Below are 24,512 nucleotides of genomic sequence, written 5' to 3'. Positions count from 1 at the left end.
TAGATCTTAACAGTGAGGGTTCCAATTGGCTCTCCAGAACAAGCATTGGTTTAATCCCACCTCTCTATTATCACCTTCCCCCACAGGGGTCTCTTCAAAACTCTGCTGCCTTGTATTATAGAATTTGCACACCTCTGAGTTCACTGCCCACGTTGATCCATTGACTGGCAATATGTTCACTTTAAGGTTTCCATCCTTCACTCATACCAACTTCATATTCTTTACTTTCTTCCAATTCTGGCCTCTTAAGCATCCTAGATTCTAATTATTTCATCATCGATGCCCATACCTTGAACCTAACCTTTGGAATTCCCAACCTGAACCTTTTCATCTCTTTATCCTTCTTTAATATGCTTCTTAACATAAATACTTTTGTTCAACAACTTTAATATTTCCTTAAGTGACATGGTTGGAAATAGTTTTTGATAACGCTTCTTTAGCACGATTTGAGCCATTTAACTAAAATGAAAATGCCAAACCCATGAAGTCATTGTAAAGAATACAATTGCAAACTGATCAATCTTAAGTATTTATATTTATTGCGTTTTATAATTATTGTTGTGTTCTTTTACTTATTATGTTTATGTGGGCTGCCTCGGATCCAGAGTAACAATTATTTTGTTCTCCTTTGCACTTGTATACTGGAAATGACATTAAACAATCTTGAATACCATTCTTTGTAAAATAAGAGTTTTAATTAAAGTAAAACCCCAGTAGAACAAAGATAATTTAATATTTGTACAGACCTATGCCAACATTTTCTTGAGTAGAAACACAATAAAGAACAACGGATTACTTCAAATTGTGCTTTTTATTATATATTACATGTAGAAAATATTTGCATAATTTCCATTAAACAGGTTACACTAACAGCAAGAATGCAAAAAAAAACACTGATACAAATATACAGGAAAAAAAAACAAGCTTTGGAGAATTAGAGACACAACGCACAATACAGGAACTTTGTCTATTTAACTTAAGAGCCATTCCTGAAATGAAATGAAAAAGTGGCGTGTGTTTTGCTCTAGAGATTTCAACCAGTTATTATACATTCTAATTTGGGTTCCAAGTCCAGCCTCTCCTCTGGTTTCCTTCTGGGAATACTCACAGAAAGACAAAATGTTCCTTCCCCTATAAAATCTAGCGCAAATACAAACTCAAAAAAAAAAGAAGCAAGGTTTACTTATATAAAGGAAAGACGCAGGTGGTGCATTAGGAGATTGGAAATGGCTGCAACTTATCAAGGATCTGTTATCTGGGCCAATGGAGAGTCTTTCAGTAAACTGCAAATATTCACTTCCAATGCGATGCATTTATATTGCAACAGTAAGCTGACTTTTTAAAGCTTTACATCAGCAAGATAAAAGCAGTATTGTATTGTTTTTGCATTGCTGTATTATGCTTGCAGGATTTACTGCTCAGGCATAGTTGAAGAAAGTTATCCTGCTACACAAGTTGTATGAACAACTATTTCAGCATTCCTCCTAATTATATTTCTACATGACAGTCCTAGGGTAATAGTAATGGTATTAAAAAAACAGTAATGCTGCATTAACAACATAAAGAAAATGGAGAAAATTCATGAGGTTTCCTTCTCACATGACTGAGCATGACTTCCTCTTTACCTTTAATGTCACTCCCAGAAGTTGCTCTCCTCTTGCCTTTTATCTGCCAGAAGCCACTATTTGAATGGCAAACAGACAAACCTCATCTTAAACAGAACTAAATTTGAGTTTGCATGGATGGGTGCAATAGGAAGATCAGAGGCAGAGGAGAAAACGTGACGTCAAACAACATGACGGTGGTCTGCATTAATTGAACATGTAAGTTGTATTGCACAACGATTCAGACCCCAGGACACAGCCTCTCCTGGAAGGCAGAAGTCTCAGCATTTGTCCCATTTAGGACTCTTAAGTAGGAAAAGTATTGCCACAATATGTCCTAAACTCCTCACGGTAATCTACTGGGTTGGCTTTGTGGTCAGAATTGTAATAAGGCAATAACAGGAGCACAAATAATCTGTTGCCATTTGGTTTTTCATTTTGTTGATGAAGTAATGAATGTAGTTGCTCACCGCACACCTGCCTTCTGTGAATCATGTGTACATAACCAATAAAATGACTTGGTACATTAACCTGGTACCACAACTAAATAATTCCCGGGCAAAACCTAGAGAGGGCACTAATGGTTAAGGCACTCAAAATGGAAGCAGTTAACATTTGCCATATGAACTCAGCTCAATCTTTTATGAAACATAACCTAAAAGAGAAATTATTTCATTTCAGTTAAGCTATATTCTAATATTCTACATTAGCTATAAGCTGCGATCACTATTATTAAGAGCACACCGTTTAAAGATTTAACATAGCATTAATGTAATAGTTCAGTAGAAGTTTCATTTAAGATAAAGTTTAAACATTTTTCTTCAGCATAGTGAGCTGAGAAGTCTAGGTTTGACTCAAGATTTTTTTAAAAAATAAAATTAAACTTACCTGTTGAGGCAGATAACTGTACTGTTCTGTACTGTACTTTCTAAAGTGCTTACACAACTGGAAATGTTAAGGAAATGCACTTCTAGTCTGATTATCCCAGTTTTCTCAGTTAAGAGAGAAAATACCTACTAACTGGGCCAGAAATCTCATGGTATTATGCAATGGTAACTACAAAGTAGATGGAGCATGGACTGAATTCCTGATGTGCAATGAGTTTAATTAGCAATAGTTGTGACAAAAAGGACAATCTCTGTTAATGAATCGAAACTTTGAATTTTTTGCTTTTCAATATTTGTGCGTAAAGTCTGATATTTCTTCCTCATGATATATTTCCTAACTTGCACTAAAGAACAACCCATCCTTTGAATGTTATAATATATCAAACTCAAAAGTACACCAGTGAAAAATAACAGGTTTCAACATATCTGTGAATGTACATAGAAGAGCAGCAAGCAAACAATTCAGCATAAAACATCCTAAATGTCTAGTCACTTTGTTAATACATTTTGGAAAATTAATCCTTTAATCCTATGAATTGTACAATGACATCTTACTATGATCTGCATAGCCAAGTCTCTGGGGGTATTGGTAGTAGTTTTATAAGGCTATCTCCAGAGGTTTTTTTTTTGGAATTTCTGTAAGATCTCATTCATTTTGAATTATGACATTACATCCTGACTCAAGCAATGAATCAAGTAGCCAAAACCAGGTGTCTTACTTTGGAGTAATGAATGGATTTGTAGAGTCACTGAATAGATCACAGAGTTGCTTTGAATTGAAATGCAATGTACAGTACAATTACACATATTGTTGGATACCTCCTTTCACAGAAGAGTTATGCATAATCTTCTTAGTGAAAACATTGTAAATCGCCTACTAATTCACATTAATTCCTTTTTTTGCTAATAAAATATTACTACAAAGAGCACATTTTAATATTAACTTCTATAACTGTGATTCTTTTAATTGAAGCACAATACAAAGAACCCTCCCCCCACCCCATAACAAAAGTAAACGTAAGGCACTTTTATTTGCGGACTTCCAAACACCCAAATTGATCATTTTGACTGCATTATTCCTTTGCAACAATATTGATTCTTTGGAATTCTTTACACATTTTTACTTGGGAATGATCCAGGAAGACAGTTTGTGGTGGAACTGAGAATTCATCCAAATGATAGTTCACTGGGAATGTTGGCTAGTCATCAGCTGACATCCTTGCGTCATTACAAACGAGTAAACAGTTTACATCCTGTTACCTGAAGTGAATTATTTCTAGAAAAGAGAAATAAAAGCTTGATTTCTACATCTAGTGAATTTTCTTTGAGGCAGCGTAGCCCGTGGTCTTCACATGGTCGATATCCTGATGCCCAAAATGGACCATCTTCTTTCTCTCCATTGTCTTGACGCTGCTTTTAACTATGAATGTCCATGAACAGAGGCACTTGAGAGATCATTGCGTATGATTTCATTTACTGAGGAGAATCAAAAGAGAGGTTATTACAAAAAAGTCCTCTAACCTTTCTTTTATACATTTTCTTTGTTTTTTATTCATTAACAGAGTGTTGATTCATTGCCAAAACCACATTGTTTTTTGAGCAAATGGTTGTTAGCTTATTTCAGCTAAGATTCACCCATATTATAGTCAGTCTGGAGTTACATCCATGCTAGACCAGTAAGGATGGGAGATTCTTAGTAAAGTCCAGAAATCACAAAACTGCAAGCATTGAGAAAATGAAATTAAAACAAAAACTGTTGAAAACACTTGGTAGGTCAGGCAGCATCTGTGGAAAGAGAAACAAAGTTAACATTGCAGGACAAAAATCCTTTGTCACAACTATGAAAGAGGGAGAATTTATTAGGTTTATATTACAGAGAGAGAGGGGAGGGTTAGGCAGGCCAACGTTGCCATGTGGAAAAGATGTAGATGAAGTGATCTGGTGGATCCATTAATGAGGGGAGGGAGAGGGAAAGGGAGTGGGAGAGGGGCAGGGGGAGGGAGGGGGAGAGGGTGAGGGGCAGGGGAGAGAAAGTGGAGAGGGAAGGGGAGAGGGAAGGGGGCAGGGTGGGGGATGGAGGGGGTGAGGGAGAGGGAGAAAGGGAGGGAGGGAAAGAATGAACAAAGAAACATAAATGATGCAAAGGCTGTGGAGACAGATAGCACACAAAGAGGAATGCAAATGTTGTGAAATGCAGAGCTGCAGATTTTGAAATGCCCATTAGATCTGCTTTAGTTAGATTTTCCACAGGTCTGCCTCCTCAGTCCTTTCAGTATTCCAGAGGGACCGTTCTCTTATTCTCTGACCTGCTCTTCCAGTTTCACCAACAAATTCCCTCTCGTGCATTTTTCCATTTAAATGCAACATTGCATTTTAACTCTCCCCATCTCACCATCAAGGTACCCAAATAATCCTTCCAACATAGCAGTCATTTACATGCATTTCTTCCAATCTAAGCTACTGCTTGTGATGTGATCTTCTCTTCACTGGAAGAACCAACAGCAGGTTAGGTACAGTTATGCATTCACTCTGTAGATACAACCGTGAGCTTCTAGTTGCCTCTCATTTTAATTCTCAGTCCCATTTCTATTCTGACCTATCTGCACTATAACAACAATGCCTGATTAACCTCATCTTCCTCCTGAGCATGTCACTGTCTTCTGAACTGAATACTGAATTCTGTGACTTTCTGACTTTCTTTTAGTCAGAAAAGGTTTGTTCTACTAATGATCCATTGACTCAGTTATACTCTTTACATTTCCATGGTCTGACCTGCTCAAATTGCCTCCGGTTCTGCATTTTGCAGTTTGTGCATTCCTCTAGTTGTGTTCACTGTCTTTAACTGCCATCATTTAATTGCTTTTATATTCTTTTTCTTCATATTGAGCAGACTGGACTGGCCAAATGGCCTAATTCTGATCCTATATCTTATGGTTTTATGGTCTTATGTGTTATCTCTTTCTAACATCCCTCATGAAGCTATTGATGTAATCTGAAGCTTATCCCCATGGTATCCCTGGCCTTAACAAATCCATGATCTTTCCTTTGTCCAATCTAAACCCTGCCTCAAGACTCCCGCCCTCAGTTTAAAATTGTTGCTCACTTTCTCAATTCTGATGAAGGGTCTTTGATTCTTTAAATGGGCCCCTTCCGCTGGCAACTCGTTCTACGTTCTCATGTGAAGAAGTTTCCCCCTCACATTTCCCTTAAACATTTCACCCTTCACCTTTAACCTATGACCTTAGTTTTAGTCTCATCCAATCTCAGTGGAGAAAGCCTCCTTAAATTTACCCTATCTATGCTCTTCATAATACCTCTATCAAATCTTCCCTCATTCTCCTACACTCCAGGGAATAAAGTCATAACCTATTCAACCTTGGATTTGTGGGTTGTTTGAGTTACTGCTCTAGTGCCAATCTATACATTTTTACCACTACAGACACCATTCCCACACAGCCTCTCTATGCAGAACTCTGGCTAATCAAAATCTTTTGCACTGACTTGTTTCAGACCTACTGTGAATGAACCTACAAAAATGAACCCTCACACTGCTTTAACCTGTAGAACTTGCTACCGAAAATTGAGTTTCTTAACTTAAAAATGCAGGCAATTAGCATGCTGCCAGGAAAAAGGTGAAACAACTCAGTGACTAACTTCTAAATTATTCGAATCTCAAAACTATTCAAAACAAGATCAGATGATCAGGCAATATACCAACCTTGCCATGCCAACTGTGAGTTATATATTGACCAAATTATTAAATAATACTTGTATAACCAAGCCCAATAGCAGAGGTGATAAAGCCCTATAGATACATTGTAGCCAAGAACCTTTATCCTCTCTCTCTTAGGTTAAGGAGGAACTTTAGAAACTGGAGGAGATACAAGTTAATAAGATTTTGCTCACTGACTGTTGCAGGAACATATCCATATGATTAATTGCTTGGTCATATAGAAAGAATTGGTTGTAGTTATAAATTGCACTTGCCTATACAGGGAAGTGAGTTTCCTTTCTTTTAACCACATTGCTGGGTAGTTACAGGCACAATACTGACCTTATTCCACTTTTCAAATAATCCATAGCCCAACTATAGCTTCGCTCTATCTTCCCCATCTTGTTCCTATATAACATAATACCCAGCCCAACAAAAAAATTTCAATCTAAGTAAGCAATTTCTAATTGCCAGCCAGTCTTATTAAGGGACAGGGTTCTTTATTTCCTACATCCTTCATGTGAAGCAGACCTTCCCCACTTCCCCATCAACAGCCTACCAATCATTTCAAGGTTATGCCCCCACACACCTCAGACTGGACAACACTTCCCCAGCACTGCTTTGAAGTGATACTGCCAAGTGTAAAAGCTACAGGATGGATTTCAGGATGCTTCAGTCAACCAGTAAACTTTGCACGAGTTTTGTTTTGCTTTTCACATTAAATAGTGCAATGGAAAATGCGAGGTGCCACTTTCCATTCTTTTTATGATTCAGAAATGATAGTTATACTTTTACTCTTCAGGACTATGTGAAGCAGTGCTGTCTTATCAGTTAACATCAGCTCACAGAACTGCTCATCTCCTGACTATTTCCCTTTGTTAAGATTATTTTTTAAATAATACCCCATTTTCTGCAGTGTTCCCACACTCAAGACTACGTTCATTTATCTTTCTGTGTTCTTTGGCAGTTGAGAGGGGAAATGACTAAATGTGGCAGGATCAAGTTAACACCACACAAACAATTTCATATCTCTTGTTCTGATTTAGTTGTGATAACCAAAATGTCAGTGAAGATGTCACTTGTTTGCACTTCCAACTGTTGCTTAAAATAGGTCTTTTTGAGAAGCATGTATTAGAATGACCACGTCACGGAACCAGCACAGGAAAACGTGCTACCATTTCCGTTGTGGCCTGTGTCCCCATCTCCTCTCAGGACATTGAGATAACATCGCACTGGAAAACCATGATAGACTTTTGACACTACAGCTGCAGTGCTGACTTAAGCTGTGAAAAATAAGATTGGACCTTTCAGAAAAAGAAAACACCTTCAACTACACATGAAGAGAACATGGAAGATAGAGTGATACAGAATGAAAAGAAGCGACATGCCCTATTGTCCCTGTGCTGGGTCTTTAAAAGAGGTATCCATGCCTCTCCTGTTCTCTTCTTTTATCTCAGTAACATTTCTTTTTGTTAAATCCAGTGCTCTTGTCCTTTCAGGCAGCATATTGCATTTCATACGGTGTGGGTCCTTCACTAATTGTCTCATGTGCGTTCTGCATTGCTCTCCTGCCACAAGAATTTTTTTCTCTTCCTCTGTTCCACCAAAGCCCTTCATAATTTGGAACAATTCACTCCTCAGTCTCCTCTTCTCCACTGGGTCTGAGGTTAACATGTAACAGTAACTGCAATACCTCACAACTTGGCACCTTTCCTATGACGTGAGAAAAGAATCTGCTGGAGGAACTCAGTGGGCAGTGGGTCAAGCAGCATTTGTGGGGGGAGGGAGGGGGGGAAGGAGTTGGTGGGAGGAAGTACTTGTCAAAACTCTACTTCAATCTTGATGAATGTCTTTGAACTGAAACATTAAACCTTCCAACAACCTCAAATCCAAGTTCCTCCTGACTTATGATCACTGAGCCAAAATCCTAAGCAACATTAGGAGATCATCCATCATCACAAGAACAGCAGGAGTTCAATTCTGAAATCAACTAGGGTTGAGTAATATATAAAGACCACCTCCTCGTGTGTGTAAAAAAAATCCCAACACTGTCTCCTGAAGAACAACTATTTATTAATTGACCTGATCCATAATGTTTTTTGTCCTGTTTTCTTGTTTTTTCCATCCGTGAGATAAATAATATTGAGGAAGGATAACAGCAAGGAAATATAAATCTAGGTGCTAATGTTGTGCTGAGGATAAGGGCTAACAGCACATCCCAGCTTCTCGAAGAGGGAATAAGACCATATAGAGCAGAATTAGGCCATTTGGCCCAACGAGTCTGCTCTGCCATCTCATCATGGCTGATCCAATTTTCCTTTCAGTCCCAATCTTCTAACTTTTCCCTGTGTCCCTTCATACCCTGACCAATTAAGAACCTATCAACTTCTGCCTTAAATATACATAAAGATTTGGCCTCCACAGCTACTTGTGGCAACGAATTCCACAGATTCACCACTCTCTGGCTAAAGAAATTCTTGCTCATCTTCTAAAAAGATGCCCCTCTCTTCTGAATCCCCTGTGTCCTCTGGTCTTAGACTCTCCAACCGTAGAAAAGATCCTCTCCACATCCACTTTATCAAGGCCTTTCACCATTCGATAGGCTTCCATGAGGTCATCCCTCATTCTTCTGAATTCTAGTGAATACAGGCCCAAAACCATCAAATGCTCTTCATATGATAAGTCATTCAATCCTGGAATCTTTTTTTGTGAACCTCCTTTGAACTCCCTCCAGTTTCAGTACAGTCTTTCTAAGATAATTCCATGGGCTTGTAGCTTGGTAAGCAGCCTCATGTATGGTGCCTTGTCAAAGGCCTTCTGAAAATACAAGTATACAACATCAACCGATTCTCTTTGTCTAACCTGCTTGTTATTTCTTCAAAAAATTCCAAAAGGCTTGTCAGGCAAGTTTTTCCCTTAGAGAAACCACGCTGACTACAGCCTATTTAATGACGTGCATCCAAGTACCCTGAGCCTTCATCCTTAATAATTGACTCCAACATCTTCCCAACCACTGAGGTCAGACTAACTGGCCTATAGGTTCCTTTCTTCTACCTCTCTCCCTTCTTGAAGATTGGAGTGACACTTGCAATTTTCCAGATTTCTGGAACCATACTAGAATCTAGTGAATCTTGAGAGATCTTTACTAATCCTTCCACAATCTCTTCAGGCACCTCTTTCAGTACTCTTGGGTGTACATCATCTGGTCCAGCTGACTTATTTATCTTCAGACCTTTCAGTTTCCCATGAACCTTCACTCCAGCTATGTTAACTTCACACACTTCACTCCTCTGACACCTGGACCTTCCACCATACTGCCTGTGTCTTCCACAGTGAAGACTGATGCAAAATACTTATGCAATTCATCCGCCATTTCATTGTCCCCCATAACTACCTCTCCAGCATTGTTTTCCAGCAGTCCAATATCCACTCTCGCCTCACTTTTACACTTTATGTAAGTGAAATATTTACACTTTATGTATGTAAGATAACTCCTTTAAATATAAAAATTGTTAGATCAAGATAAGGATCATGATCTCAGGTAGATTACAAGAAGGCAAAGGGTACCACCACAAGATACTGTACATACATTCTTATGCATTCCTCTCTGTCACATGTCCAACAATCTTCCCTTTACTTTCAAACAGCCCATTTTCATATTAACATAGAGCCGTACAATACTGAACATTGCTGAATTCATTGAGTGCTTAACTAGCCCTTCTTCCTACACGACATCCATGTTACTCCATTCTTTGCCCTTTGTGAGCCTATTTCAGAATCTTTTAAATGCCACTCTTTTATTTGCCTTCACTGCCACCATAGCAGCACGTTCCAAGCACTTATTACTCCCTGTGTAACATACTTGCCCTGCATATCTCCTTTGAACATACCCCCTTTCATGTTAAATGCATGCCCTCTATATTAGACATTTTGAATCGAATTGAATTGACTTTATTACTTACATTGTTCATTTACAGGAGGAGTAAAAATCTTTACGTTACGTCTCCGTCTAAATGTGCAATATGCAATTAATAGTGATTTATAATAAATAGTATGTACAACAGGACAGTCACTATAAGATAGAAATACAATTGTATCAGCATGAATTAATCAGCCTGATCCTGGAAAAGATTCCCACTGTCTATTCCACTGTGTCTCTCAGAATCTTATTAAATTCTATCAGGTTTCCCCTCTGCCTCTGCCACTCTAGAGAAACCAACCCAACTTTATCCAACCTCTTCTTATAGCTCATGCCGTTTAATCCAGGCAAAATCCTGGTAAAACTCTTCTGCATCCTCTCCAACGCCTCTACATCAATTGTAAAATGGGGCAACCAGAACTGAATACAATACTCCAGTTGTGGCCGAACCAGAGTTTTATTAGTACTCAGTGTCTCGACTAATAAAGGCAATCATGCCATAACAAAACACACAGGATGCTGGAGGCACTCAGGTGGTCAGTCACCATCAATGGAAAAGAGTAGACAGTCGACCTTTCTTCAGGAACTCTACCACCTTATCAGCCATTTTGTGGGAGCTATGGATTTAGACCCAATGATCCCTCTATATATCACTGCTAAGGGTTCTGCCTTACTTCACACTGCATACTTCACTTCATGTGATTTCCTAAAGATTAACACCTCACTAGGCTGAATTAAGATCCATCTGCCATTTCTCTGTTTATATTCTCAACTGATTTATATCCCGTTATATCATTTGGCATTCTTCTACAACACCACCAATCTTTTTATTGTCTGCATACTTACTAACCTAACCATCCCAGTCTTCATCCAACTTATTTACATATATTATAAACAGCTGGGGTCGCAGTGATGAGCACCACGAATCGTGGACCTCCACAACGAGTCTCCTCAACCACTACTCTCTGTCTTATAGGGGAAGCTAATTCTGAAACCATGTGGTCAACCTCCTTGAAAAACTCTATCAATTTAATAAGACATAACTTGTCCTGCACAAAGCTATAGTTTCCAAGATTATCCATATTTCTCATCATGAACAATGGAACATTTGCTACTCATCAGTCCTATGGGAATTGCCTGTAGCTAAAAATGACACAAAGATTTTGGTCAAGGACCAGAAACCTCCTCTTTTGATTTTCTCAATAACCTGGCATTTAGCTCATGAGGCCCTGGGGACATCACCTCAAAGTTCTTTAAGCGACCCTCAGATCTCAAGAGACCTAGTAAGAAATGGTTTGGCCTCGTTATATCTGCTCATGTAAAGTTCCAAGCCTCAATTGTTCCATCTAGAGTAGTATAGTGGCCAAGATTTTCCTCAGTGAGGAGCTGGCAGTATTGGGGTGGTGGAGAAATCAAAGCTAGAATGGCAATCAATCAGTGAGTCACTTTGAGCCCGATGTTAGAAAGCTGGGAGCAGGTTATGAGTTGGAAAATTGGAAATAAGGACTAATAAACATATCCAAATGGATTTCATGCCAAAACAAATATGCAAGTGATTCTGATGCTGTGTTAATGTTAATGACATCTACACATTGAAGGTTTTGAAACAGCGGAGTCCCGCAATGGACCAAGTCAGATTAAATGAAGTTACGTGAACAGAGAATTTAGCACAAAGCAGGCCTACATCTGAAACTGTTGTGCAGCTCCACTCTTTCTGTGATTCTTGGGGATTTTTTTTTAAGGTGATAGTCATTCACAGCTTAAATCTACAACTGCTTGTGCAAAGGATAACTCAAGGAACATATGCTGCCTCTTCTAAACGTTGCACTCCAGCTGTCAACGTTCCTGGCCCAGAGAAATTCAGCTCTGGTTTTTAAATGTGTATGCTGTTGAACCTATGATGCAGAACAGCTCTGGTGGTCAAAGTTTCAGAGCCCACACATTAAAACTTTCACAATCTTCTGTCTCCCTTTCTACCTCTTCCAATACGGAACAAGCCGCAGCCAACAAGCACACCCTCTACTTCCCAGAAGAACCAGATCAGCAACACATGCGGGAATAGCATCGGCTACAAATCCCTTTCCAAGCAGCACACTGGCCTGGCTTGAAAACACATAGCTGCTCCCTGAGTGTGCTGCAACCTGAATCCTAGCACTCGCTGAACAAGAGAAAGAACCTTCCCCATAAAGACTGCCTTAGTTCAACAATGCAGCTCAGCACCAGTGAGGGATGGGGAAAAAGTACTACTAAGGAGTCATAGAGAGATACAGCATAGAAACAGGCCCTTCAGTCCACAGGGTCTGGACCAAACACCTACTAGTATTAATCCTATATTAGAGACATAGTTAACCAGCACCAATACAGGCCCCCTGGGTCCAACTTTTCCATGCTGAGCAGGTTGCTTACTTGAGCTAGTCCCATTCCTATCTGTTTGGTCCACCATATCCCTTTAAAAAGTCCACGTATTTATTCCAGTTGGTTTACCTCCCGTGAATTAATAATGACCCTTATTCACTCTTGCTGTACCTCAGAGACCCAACAGATTCTGTAAATGCTGGAATTCTTGATAAAACGTCCTGATGAAAGGTTTCAGGCTGGAACATTGACTGTTTATTAGATGCTGAGTTCCTCCAGCATTTTGTATACGTTGCTGACTCCAACTCAACTGTCTTTCCAATCAACCAGGCAGACAGTGTCTACTTTGCTCAACGACTCCAATTTGCATTCCATCTCATTATCAAGCAGACAGGATGGTGCAGTGGGTAAAACTACTGTTTTACAGATCCGGAGACACAAGTTCAATGGCAACCTCAGGTGCTGTCTATGTGGAGTTTGCATGTTCTCCAGATGAATGAGTGGGTTTCCCTTGGATGCTGTGGTTTCCTCTCATATTCTACATATCTTATGTCAAAGTCATGAGAGCAGATGGGTTAATTAGTCATTGTAAATTGCGCCTAGCCTACAGGAGAATGATAGAATATAGTGAAGAGGAATTGATAATTATGTGGGAAGAATAAGAAATTAGATCAATGTAGGATTAGTGTAAATGGATGGCTGATGCTTGGACTCTGTGGACTAAAGAGCCCATTTCTGTATCTCTCCATTACTTCTACTCTTTGACTTCTCCATTACTTCTCCCCCCTATCTGCTTCAAACTGGTCCACCGATTCTACCTCCTCTTTCCCCATGGTGCAGGTAGGTGATCAGATAATCAGGAGGAAGGTTGATGCACATGAGGGCAAGAATAGGTCACAAGAAGTAAGATGGGGAACAGAATTGTTGTGTTTGGAACAGGCATTGATCCAATGGGCAGAATGGTTTCTTTCTGTGTTGCAGTAAGCAATCAGTTAAGTACTACAATAGGTTTAGATGAAGGGAAGCTATTTGGAGATGGATGATAGATACAGAAATGTAACAACCAGCAGGCAAGATTTTGATAACTGGAATTATACACAGGTGCAATATTCAGACCATGGTCTGGTAATGACACAATTTCAAGTGCAGTTGGTCCCTTTATATGATTTCAATCTGGAAGGAAGCCAAATTTTGTTGAGAGCAAGAAAGAGGAGTTGTTGGGTCTCTTTGAGAAATCTAAGCTGATTAAGTTTGCACAGTCAGATGGGAACTTCACATCTGTCCCAGGTTATTGAGAAAAGAAAGAGGGGATATTGTTGTGGCCTTGACAGAAATCTCTGAATCCTCTTTAGCCATAGGTGAGATTCCAGAGGACCAGAGAGTTGACAATGTTGTTCCTTTGCTTAAGAGGCATAATAGGGATAAGTACCATGTTTCCAAAAAAAATCAAAACTGAACTAAATTTGCTCAGTTTTTTTTTAAAATCTCAAGATTGGCAGATCCACTCTATTCTTCTGACAAACACTGGTGCTCACATATAGGTGTGATGTTCCAAGAAAAAGAATTAACTAGTCTTGTCTACATCAATACATTGCAATGGGTCTTCCCCAGCCGGAAAAGAAAGCAGCCCTGTCATCAACAATCTTGGTTTGCAAGGTATTCATAACCACCTTTCAACTGAATGAAATGAAACCCATAAACAGGTACTCTCACTGACTGTGAATTATCACAGAAGATAACCACTGAAATTTAGTAAAATGATAAAAATATACAGTAACTATCATTGCCAGCTTGACTGATTAAATACTTATCTCTTTAATTTCATTACATTTTTGAAGCAGTTAATGACAAGATTAATTTTTTGGATGTCTAATAATATAAATTTAGATGAAAATAATTCAGAAGAGTATTCATAGCAATGCTAGGAGAATGCTGCATATTAAACATGATCCTTTTTCCCATGAGGCCCCAAATTCTGGAATATGGAGGAACAAACAGGATGCTGGAGGAACTCAGCAGATCAGGTAGCATCTATGGATGGAAATGGACCATCAGTGTTTCAGGTCAAAAACCCTCATCTGGTATGACCAGACCAGTCCAGACGAAGGGCCTCAACACAAAATGTCAACTGTTCACTTCGCTCCACAGATGCTACCCGACCTGCTGAGTTCCTCCAGTAGTTTTTCTTCTCTCATTTTATTCAGGATGTTAAAATGAAGACCTGTCTGTTTCCTCAGGTGGAAATCAAAGATCCCATCATTTACTAAAAGAGCAGGTAAGTTCCTGTGACGATATTCAATTAACGTCACTAATAAAAAAGAGAGATCATGTGATCATCTCAATGCTGCTTGTGGGGAACATGCGTAAAAGTTGGATGTTTCACTTTCTACCTTACGTCAGTAACTAAACTTCAGCCCCCCGACTGCTAAAATAATCAGGGATTTCCCCTCCACCTTCCTTTTATGATTTCTTTGTTGCCTGTACATAGTGAGTCACCTTGGGTTTAGCTCTAGGGGCTCCAGTCCTAGAGACTCTTGTGAATGGAATTCTAATCAATAAGTGACATTTATGTCCTCATATATGGCGTGGGCAGTATGGATAAATATATTATAGAGGTGAAAAGAAGTTTTAAAGATAAGCAATAAAAGTAGCAGTTAGCAATCAGCATTTGTACTTAGCTGTGAATTAGGAAGAACAACAAAATGTACTATTTTCTGAGTCAAACTTTCCACTGGCATAAAACACAAGCAAAGCAAAAAAAGATAACTTGTACCACTTTCATAAGGTGTTACCTACCTGTGAAAAAAAATCTTCAGAGTCTAACACTATTAAAGTCATGACAAAGGAAGTAGTCAGGATATAACCTGCTGTTCCTTAGGTGGTGTTTGAAAGAAGTGTGTAGAGTTATCATGGTTTCTGTCAAGCATACAAGCTATGCAACCCTCTCACAGGTACCACCTGGTAGGCAGTACAGAGGTCCAACGTCCTACACCACCAGGTTCAAGAACAGCTAGTTCCCTTGAACCGTTTCATTCTTCAACTAACTAGCAAGATCATAATCACTCTAGCTTTGTGGAACTATGATACTTTTTTATCATCTTTCACTAAAATGAACTTTTCTGTTCTGATTGTGGTCTTTACTTTTAAAAAATGTATAATTTAAGTTTAATTTATCTATTCTTGTAAATAAGACAATAAGATATAGGAGCAGAATAAGGGCCAATTGGCCCAGTGAGTGTGCTCTGCCGTTTCATCATGACTGATCCAATTTTCCTCTCAGCCCCAATCTCCTGCCGTCTCCCCGTATCCTTTCATGTCCTGACCAATCAAGAATCGATCAACCTCTGCCTTAAATATATGTATAAACTTGGCTTCCACAGCTGCATGTGGCAAAAAATTCCACAGGTACACCACTTTCTGGTCAATCAAATTCATTCTCATCTCTATTCTAAAAGGACACCCTTCTATTCTGAGGCTGTGTCCTCTAGTCTTAGACATTCCCATCATAGGAACCATCCTCTCCACATCCAATCCATCTTTAGAACCAACACTGAGTCACATCATCTGCAGAAATTCTGTGATTACTCAGCAAAAGCTGGGTATACAAAGGGAGGACAGGAGGATGAATACAGGGCCCCGGTGAGGACTTTGTCAAATGATGCAAGCTGAATCAGCTGCAGCTCAACATTAATAAGATAAGGAGATGGTGATGGACTTTAGGAAGACTAAGGCTGCATTGCTCCCTGATTAGTGGGGAGGACCTACAAGTACCAGAAGGGGAACCTGGATCACAGATTTGAGTTGAGCACCAACACAGAGGTTGTGCACAAGAAGGGCCAGAGTTGCCTCTACTTCCTGAGGAGACTGAGGTCCTTTGGAGTATGCAGGCCTTCATGTTCTACTAGCCTGTTGATGCCAGTACAATCTTCTATGCAGTGGTGTGCTGGGACAATGGCATCAACGCAAGTGATGCCAACAAGCTTAATAAACTGACTGGAAAGGCTGGCTCCTTAGGAGCCAAACTGGACACACTGCAGGCTGTGGTAGAACAAAGGACCCTACGGAAAATCCTGGCATTTCTGGACAATGTTTCTCACCCTCTGCATGGCTGAACAGAGGAGCACTTTTAGTAATAGACTAAGACAACTACAGTGCTCCAAAGAGTTCTTACCCTGACCCCCTCATGTTAGACTGTTTGTAGAACTTATATTTTATTCTTTCTACTTCTCTACTAAAATTTATATCTGAACACTTGTAATACTTCTGTGACACTGTAATTTCATTTGGGATCAATAAAGTATCTATCTATCAAGACATTTCACCATTCGATAGGTTTCAATGAGGTCACCCCTCATTCTTCTGAATTCCAGTGAATACAGGCCCAGAGCCATCAAACACTCTTCATATGATTAGCTATTCAATCCTGAAATAATTTTTTTAAACCTCTTTTGAACCCTGTCCAGTTTCAGCACATTCTTTCTAAGATAAGGGGCACAAAACTAATCACAATGCTCCAAGTGAGGCCTCACCAGTGCTTTACAAAGTCTTAACATTACAGTCTTCCTTTTATATTCTAGTCCTCATGAAATGAATGTTAACATTAGTGAAAAATGATCAAAGGTGTCATAGTTGCCACAGGCAGCTGTGTAGGCCAAGTCTTCCTCAGCAGACTCAACCTGCAAGTTAACCGTTAGGGAATCCTGCACAAAGCCTCCCAGGTGTCTTTCTGCCTCTGTTTTTTATATTTTCTCTCCATTTATAAATAGTCAATGCTTTCATTTCTTCCACTAAAGTGCATCACTATACACTTCCCAACACTGCATTCCACCTGCCACTTCTTTGCCCGTTCTCTTAATCTGTCTAAATCCTTCTGTAGCTTCTCTACTTCCTCAAAACTACTTGCTCCTCCACCTACCTTTTAATCATCCACAAACTTGCAAAAACACCATCAATTCAATCATCCAAATCAGCATGGAGGGGAGTGATGGGAATGTGTAGGGGGAGAGGGGAATAAAATATAATCAGTGCAAGGTTGGTGTAAAACTGAATGCCTGGCAGCAGGCACAGACGTGGTAGACCAAAGGGCCTCATTCTTTGCTCTGTAACTTTATTTATAACTTATTGTACATTAGTCCCAAATTGTTATAAATAGGCTAATTAAGCAAGGGAGATCATGGATTTTTTAAATCTCATTTCACAGATACAATGGAAGTGAGGCATTTCAGACAATTGGAAGACTATTGTGCTAGGTTATTTAATTCTAATCAGTCTTCACGTTACTGAATTGTAGAAGGGCTATGGTTTCTAAGCAACCTTTCTCCCTGCCAGTTATCAATAATAAACAGAATTACATTAATGATGTCAGTTCATAATGTGTGACCTTCTAAGACTCTCCTGAAAATCTGATGACAGATTTTTTTTGTTTTTATGTCCACTTCAATCAACCTGAATGTAAATGAAGGATTGGTTAATTGTTCCAGTAATATGGGCACGGGTGCTAATAATGAAATCCATTGCAGTCAAATCTCAATTACAACAACTGAGACCTAAATGACAAATTTCTGTGTTTGTCATGTGCAGGGCAATCTGCTGTCACAGGAGATTAGAATCACAAGAAAGTCTGCAGATGCTGGAAATCCAAAGCAACACACACAAGATGCTGAGAGAAGCTCAGATGGTCAGGCAGCATCTATGGAAATGAATAAACAGTTGACATGTTGGGCTGGGACCCTTCCTCAGGACTGAAAAGGAAGGGGGAAGATGCCAGAATGAAAAGTTGGGGAGAGGGGAAGGAGGATAGCCAGAAGGTGCTAGGCAAAGCCAGGGTTGGAAAGATAAAGAGCTGGAGAAGAATGAATCCCTACAGGAGAGGAGTGTGGATCATAGGAGAAGGAGAAGGTGGAGAAAACCCTGGGGGAGGTGAGAAGAAGTAGGAGGCCAGAGTGGGGAATAGAAGAAGGGGAGAGGGTGATTTTATTCTGGAAGTAGAAATCGATATTCATTTCATCAGGTTGAAGGCTACCCAGATATAATATAAGGTGTTGCTCCTCCACCCTGAAGGTGGCCTCATCTTAACCGACATGTCAGAACTGGAATGGGAATAGTAATTAAAATGTTTGGCTAGCGGGAAGTTCTGCTTTTGGCGGATGGAGCGAAGGTGCAGGCGTTCCACAAATGGTTACCCAATCTGTAGAAGGAGTCAGCCCAATCTGTGGCACGAATAAATCGTTAAGGGTTGCTTATAATCATCGGATTTAAGTTCTTAAGCTGCTTCCTGTCTAATCAAATTGAATTGTGCCACATAACATCATCACAATATTAAGCATTTAATCTGAACTACATTTACCTGTGATAGGTTTTGAAGGATTAGTGCATGGTCGTAACACCTCTGTATCACTTTAAAATTGTTGAAAGGTGCACCTATTTTAAAAGGTGGCACTGGAGTGTGGTGAATCTTTGCAAGCTGCTCTCAGCAGATTTATTTATCACATCTGTTATTTTTATTCCACTTTTCTAAATCTAAATGCTAAAACCATGAATTACTAACAATACACACAAAATGCTGGTGGAATACAGCAGGCCAGGCAGCGTCCATAAGGAGAAGCACTGTCGACGTTTCGGGCCCGTCCCATGATCCTTTCCCTTCTCCAGCTCTGTATCACTTTCGCCAATCACCTTTCCAGCTCTTAGTTTCATCCCACCACCTCCGGTCTTCTCCTATCATTTCGCATTTCCCTCTCCCCCCACTACTTTCAAATCTCTTACTATCTTTTCTTTCAGTTAGTCCTGACGAAGGGTCTCGGCCCAAAACGTCGACAGTGCTTCTCCTTATAGATGCTGCCTGGCCTGCTGTGTTCCACCAGCATTTTGTGTGTGTTGTTTGATTTTCCAGCATCTGCAGATTTCCTCGTGTTTGCTTCTTAAAATTACTAACAATGTTCTAATGGCCCTTGGGTAAGACCATTTGATATAGGAGCAGTATTAAATCATTCAGCCTAACAAATCTGCTCTGCCATTCAATTAAACTCAATCTTTTCTTCAACATTACTCTTCCATTTCTCCCCATAACTCTTGAATCCTTGAAACCTTTTTGCAGCTTCGATCCTGTGTTTTACTCGCACTGCACTTGCTCTGTGACTAACACTTCATTCTGCAATCTGTTATGGCTTTTCCCATTGTACAGTACTATCTTGATGTACTTATATATGAAAATGATACATGGAGTTAAAATGCTACATGGATGACATGCAACGCAAAGCTTTTCACTGTACATGTGACAATAATAAACCAATTACGAAGGCAATAAGCCTACCAGACTGAGAAGGATCAGTCATTTAGAAGATCTTGAAACTCAAATTAAGCTGTTTTGTGTACCTTCACAACTACAACTTCTTTCTCAAATTGTTCACTCTATACAAAATAAAACTAAATTTAATTTAGTATACAGACTTGAAAAGAGAATTTCCTCCTTTGCATGATACAAAATTGCAAATGTGATTAATACCAGAAGTATTTTACAATCCGACACTAGGGGGCTTAAAACTCTCACAAGATTACTTTCACTATGGTGGTCTTTCCTTTCCAACAGAAGTCTTCTGTAAATCTCCCACTGATGACAAGACACCCTCCCTTATTTAGCGGTCTTACTTTAGTCCCATCAGCTCAGAGTATAACCGAGTAGATTCCTGAGACGGTGCAAGCTGTTTTACATGATTGGAAGAGACAAGAGGGTTAAGGGTTCAATTTTTCATAAATTCCTTTTAAGTTACACTCAAATCCTCTGTCTCTGTACAGATGTTCGTCACTGGGCAACGCAACTGTCAGAAGCAATACTGATCAGACAAGCCTTAGCTGCTCCTGTTTCAATAAACTGTGAAAATGTGCAAGAAAAAAAAGATACTGGAATAACAAACTAAGGGCAGGTGGTCCTCCAAAAAATCAAGGTAGGAATTGTATCTGGCTGGCTAACACTCAAGTCCAAAGACATGCTGTGGCTTATGTCAATTTGACACCTCACAACTTGTTATTGAATTTATATCACAGTCCTCTTTTTTAAAAGTTTGATTTGATCCAAAAGCGCCAAGGAGAAATAAATAATTGGAAATCCAATTGCACAGAGATGGCCTGGAACTTCCGTTGGAATATCATGCATAGTCCTGTTCTCCCATTTTGTATGAAGGATGTGGACGAATTCGAAAAGGTGCCAGAAGAGAAGAAAAGGATGAGATCATAAGTGAGGGGTTATGTCGATCAGTCAAAAAAATGAACATTCTGGTATTTCTGTCCCGAGAAAAGGGAAAACTGTGGAACAGTGTGATACAAATATGGGCAGGTGTGATTGGATGAAAATGTTGGAAACTCTCAGCAAGATAGTCTGTGCAGTTAACTTTTCAGGTGCATTCAGGACAAAGCTAATGTTAAGTCTGTTTTCCCCTCCTCAGATGCTGCCTAATTAGCTGATTGTTTCCAGAATTTTCTGTTCTCATTTCAGATTTCTAGCATGTGTGGATATTCTTGCTTTGTATAGATGTGATAGGTTTGTTAGCTCCCTAATAAATCTATCGGGGAACTCATAAATGTTGACATTTACCGGGAGTGTTGTCAACGAAAGGCCCGAAGTATTGTTAAGGATCCCTACCACCCATCCCACAATCTCTTTGGCCGACTACCATCAGGAAGGAGGTACAGAAACATCAGGACTAGGACTGCCAGACTGGGTAACAGCTTCTTCCCTCAGGCTGTGAGATAAATGAATATCCTATCGCCATTGAGGTCTTGTCACTAGGAGCTGTTTGCTGTACTGCGCACTACATGCATTTGAATTATATTAGATCCATTTATTTATGGCAACGTTTTGTTGTATGTGCCGTGTGTGATATATGTTTTGTGGGTGCACCGTAGTCCAGAGGAGTGTAGTTTTGCTTGGTTATATCTATTTACAGTCAGATGGCAATAAACTTGAATTTGAACTTTAGAAAGTTATACAGATGGTGCCAGATGTGATGACAGAAGGCTCATCATAGGCTTTAGCAGAGAATATAGTTGGGCTGAACAGACTATTTCTGAACTGTACTTTCACATTCACCAAGCACCAAAACTGACTCAGCGTCAAATACATTGTTTTAAATATCAATCAAAATATGAAAAATATGGCACATTGAGTTCTTGTAGGAAAGTGGTGCTCAAATAAAACAACCTTTTTATTATTATTCTGCAATTCCACAAGCAATGGCTTGGTGTGGCAAATGTTCTGCACCTGACTACAAGAAACACCACAGTATTGTAGACACAGATCAGCGCATCACAGAAACTAGACTCCTCTCTACAGATTCTGTCCATAGTTCTCTCTGCCTCAGTGAAGCAGCCAGAATAATCGAAGACCATCCACCCTAGACATTCTCCCTCCTCCTCTGTCCTACTGGGCAGAAGTTGCAAAAGCCTCAAAGCATGTACCTTCAGACTTGAGCTCGGCTTTCATCTCACTGTTATCAAACTCTCAAATGGACCTCTTGTATAATAAGATGGACTCTTTGCCTCACCATCTGGGTTGTTATGATCTTTCACTTTATCATCTGCCTGCACTGCACCCTTTTGGTGTCTTTTACACTTTCTCTGCATCATTATTGTTTTACCTTGTTCTAGCTCAATGAACTATGTAATGATTTGATCTGTATAAACATATGAGGGCAAGCTTTTCACTGTATCTTGGTACATGTAACTAAAAAAACAAAACCAATACCTAAGCAATACCTTATTATTTGATTCCGTATGGCAATAGCCTTTCACAGCTTTTCCAGACTTTGGGGATTTAACAAACCTGAGCAACCTCTCCCTAACCCGCCACCAAAAAATGGTATGCCTCCGACTAGCTGTTGAACAAATCAGCTTTGGTTGCTAATTAGCACAGCACATGAGATCATACCAGGATGTTTTAATCAACAATGCTATTCAATAATAAATGATGATCAAAACAATTAGCTTCCTAATCCACTGGTTTTTTTGGTATGTGAAATAAATTGCTTTAGGCAGATATTTTATTAGAATACTATTTGATTTGATAGTAAAACCTAGGATGAAGGGAAAGAATGGATTAGCACAGAGCTTCTTCACACCCGGGACCCGGAATCTGATCCAGTCCACAACGACAGAAGAAAGGCTTTTTTGCTGTGTCGGTTACAAGTGTGAAATAAGCTTAAATAATGTAAGCCTGATCTCTGGAGGGTATCAATCTGCAATACAAATCCATCCACAATAACAGCATGGTGCTATTTGGCAATCTTACTCAATGGATGCAGCTCTGTACCCTCATGAGATTGGCATTTGAGTCCAGGGTCATGTTGAGGAGGGGCTACATTTGTTACAACCTGCTAGTGCTTATTGGAAGTATTCAGCAGAAGGAGCGTTAGTACAAGCTTTGCCAACAACCAATCAAATTATTTTCTATAAAAGCTATCCAAAAAAGTTACCGTAAAAAAGCAGTTAATGTTTCATGTCAAGTACCTGATTAAATGTTTACTTTCCTTTCCACAGATTCTATCTGGCCTGCTGAGTATTTGTAGTATTTTCTGTTTTTGTTTATGATTTTCAGCATTTTTATTAATATATACATTAACATTTTAAAATTTACTCATATTAGATTTGCTGTGATGATTTATTAATAATTGTAATTTCAATGCATTCTTCTAAATTGCACAACTGTTTGTTCCACTAGTATTTGTACTAATCACAAGTATAATGAATACCATGACCAGCATCATTCAAGCCTGTCTTTGGAAGCATTTCAAAGAGTGGTACTTGCACTCTGCAGACCTATACTGGAATAGCAAAGTATTTGTTAGGCTGGGTGAGTTTTCTCAACAGTAATTAGCTTCAAATATCAGAAAGAAACACAATTTATTGTGAATTTGGAAAATAATTAATTTTAAGCATAGGCCACCTAATTTTAAGTTCACTTTCTAATAGATTAACATAAGAATTCTTGGCCAACAGGAAGTTCATTGTATCCATTACAAAGAAACACACTGTGTTTGGACGATAGGGGCCACCTTTATAACTTATCATTAAGCAACTGCATTACCTATTAGAAGTGAAAATAAATGCTTAACATGTTCAAGCAAAATAGGCTGTGTATGACAACTCAGTGTTGCTTTGTTAGCCAAACACGTAGTGACAAAAGGCTTTTCATTTACCAGATTAACAACAGATTCCGGTAATCAGGCAGCAATTCTTTTAACAGTAAGTAAAACTGAAATTACAAGTGATTTATAAGCGCAGAAAACCCATGCATTCAGCACTACCAGCCCATAGCAATAGCACACATGTAATAAATTGAGAACACTTGTCTGTCCACTTTGCCATTAAAAGTGAAACCAGAACAAATTATGTAAAGATAGAGTGACAGGACCAAGTGCCTGAATTGGTTAGAGCCAACCAAGACTTAAAATGCCTTCTGAGTATGGAGAAAGGTCAATCACTAAATGTCAAATTGCCCAGCAGGGCTGCAACTTAAGCTTTCTCCGATGTTAATGTTCGGCAGAGAGGCACAACGTTTAGCGTTGTTCTCTCACAACTCCAGTGACTCGGTGTAGCGATGACATATTCTCCTGTGACCACAATGGCTTCTCCCGGGTACTTTAGTTTCCTCCCTTGCAAAAACATGCTGGTGAATTGGGTGCAGGAAACTGTCATCACTGTGGTTGGCAGGCAGGAGAAAGCAGAGTTGGGGGTGTAAGTGGTGATGGGTGTCTGAGAAATAGGCTCAAGAGTGCCTGTTACTGTGCTGGATCTTTAAATAAATAAGTAGACAGATAAATAAATGGCTTGGAGAACAAGTGTAGCCGGGCTGTCGGAGCTTTCCCCAACCCTAAGAGACTGGAAAGGCAGTTAAAAGGAAGCATGAAGTGCAGGGAGGATGGGGGAGATGACAGGGTGGAGAGATATCTGGAAGGGAAGAGGAGAGAAAGCACATGAGGGAGTGAGATGGTGAGTGGAAGAAAGAAGGCATGGAGAACAGAGGGAGCAGGGTGTTGAGCGTA

General features: G+C 39.5%; 1 protein-coding gene across 1 annotated transcript in view; it reads right to left on the bottom strand.

Moving 5' to 3' along the window:
• Positions 1-792: 792 nt before the first annotated feature.
• The window catches only part of nfatc1 (nuclear factor of activated T cells 1), a 286,505-nt gene continuing 262,785 nt past the window's right edge, over positions 793-24,512 (bottom strand). The window contains exon 10 of the mRNA XM_073050704.1: positions 793-3,967. Within this exon, the coding sequence (XP_072906805.1) occupies positions 3,912-3,967 (56 nt within the window). The 3' untranslated portion in view covers positions 793-3,911. The remainder of the gene's footprint in view (positions 3,968-24,512) is intronic.

The sequence above is a fragment of the Hemitrygon akajei genome, chromosome 1, assembly GCF_048418815.1.
Source record: "Hemitrygon akajei chromosome 1, sHemAka1.3, whole genome shotgun sequence".
NCBI lineage: Eukaryota > Metazoa > Chordata > Chondrichthyes > Myliobatiformes > Dasyatidae > Hemitrygon > Hemitrygon akajei.
The sequence above is the reverse complement of the archived record's forward strand: the minus strand, read 5'-3'. Positions and strand labels throughout refer to the sequence as shown.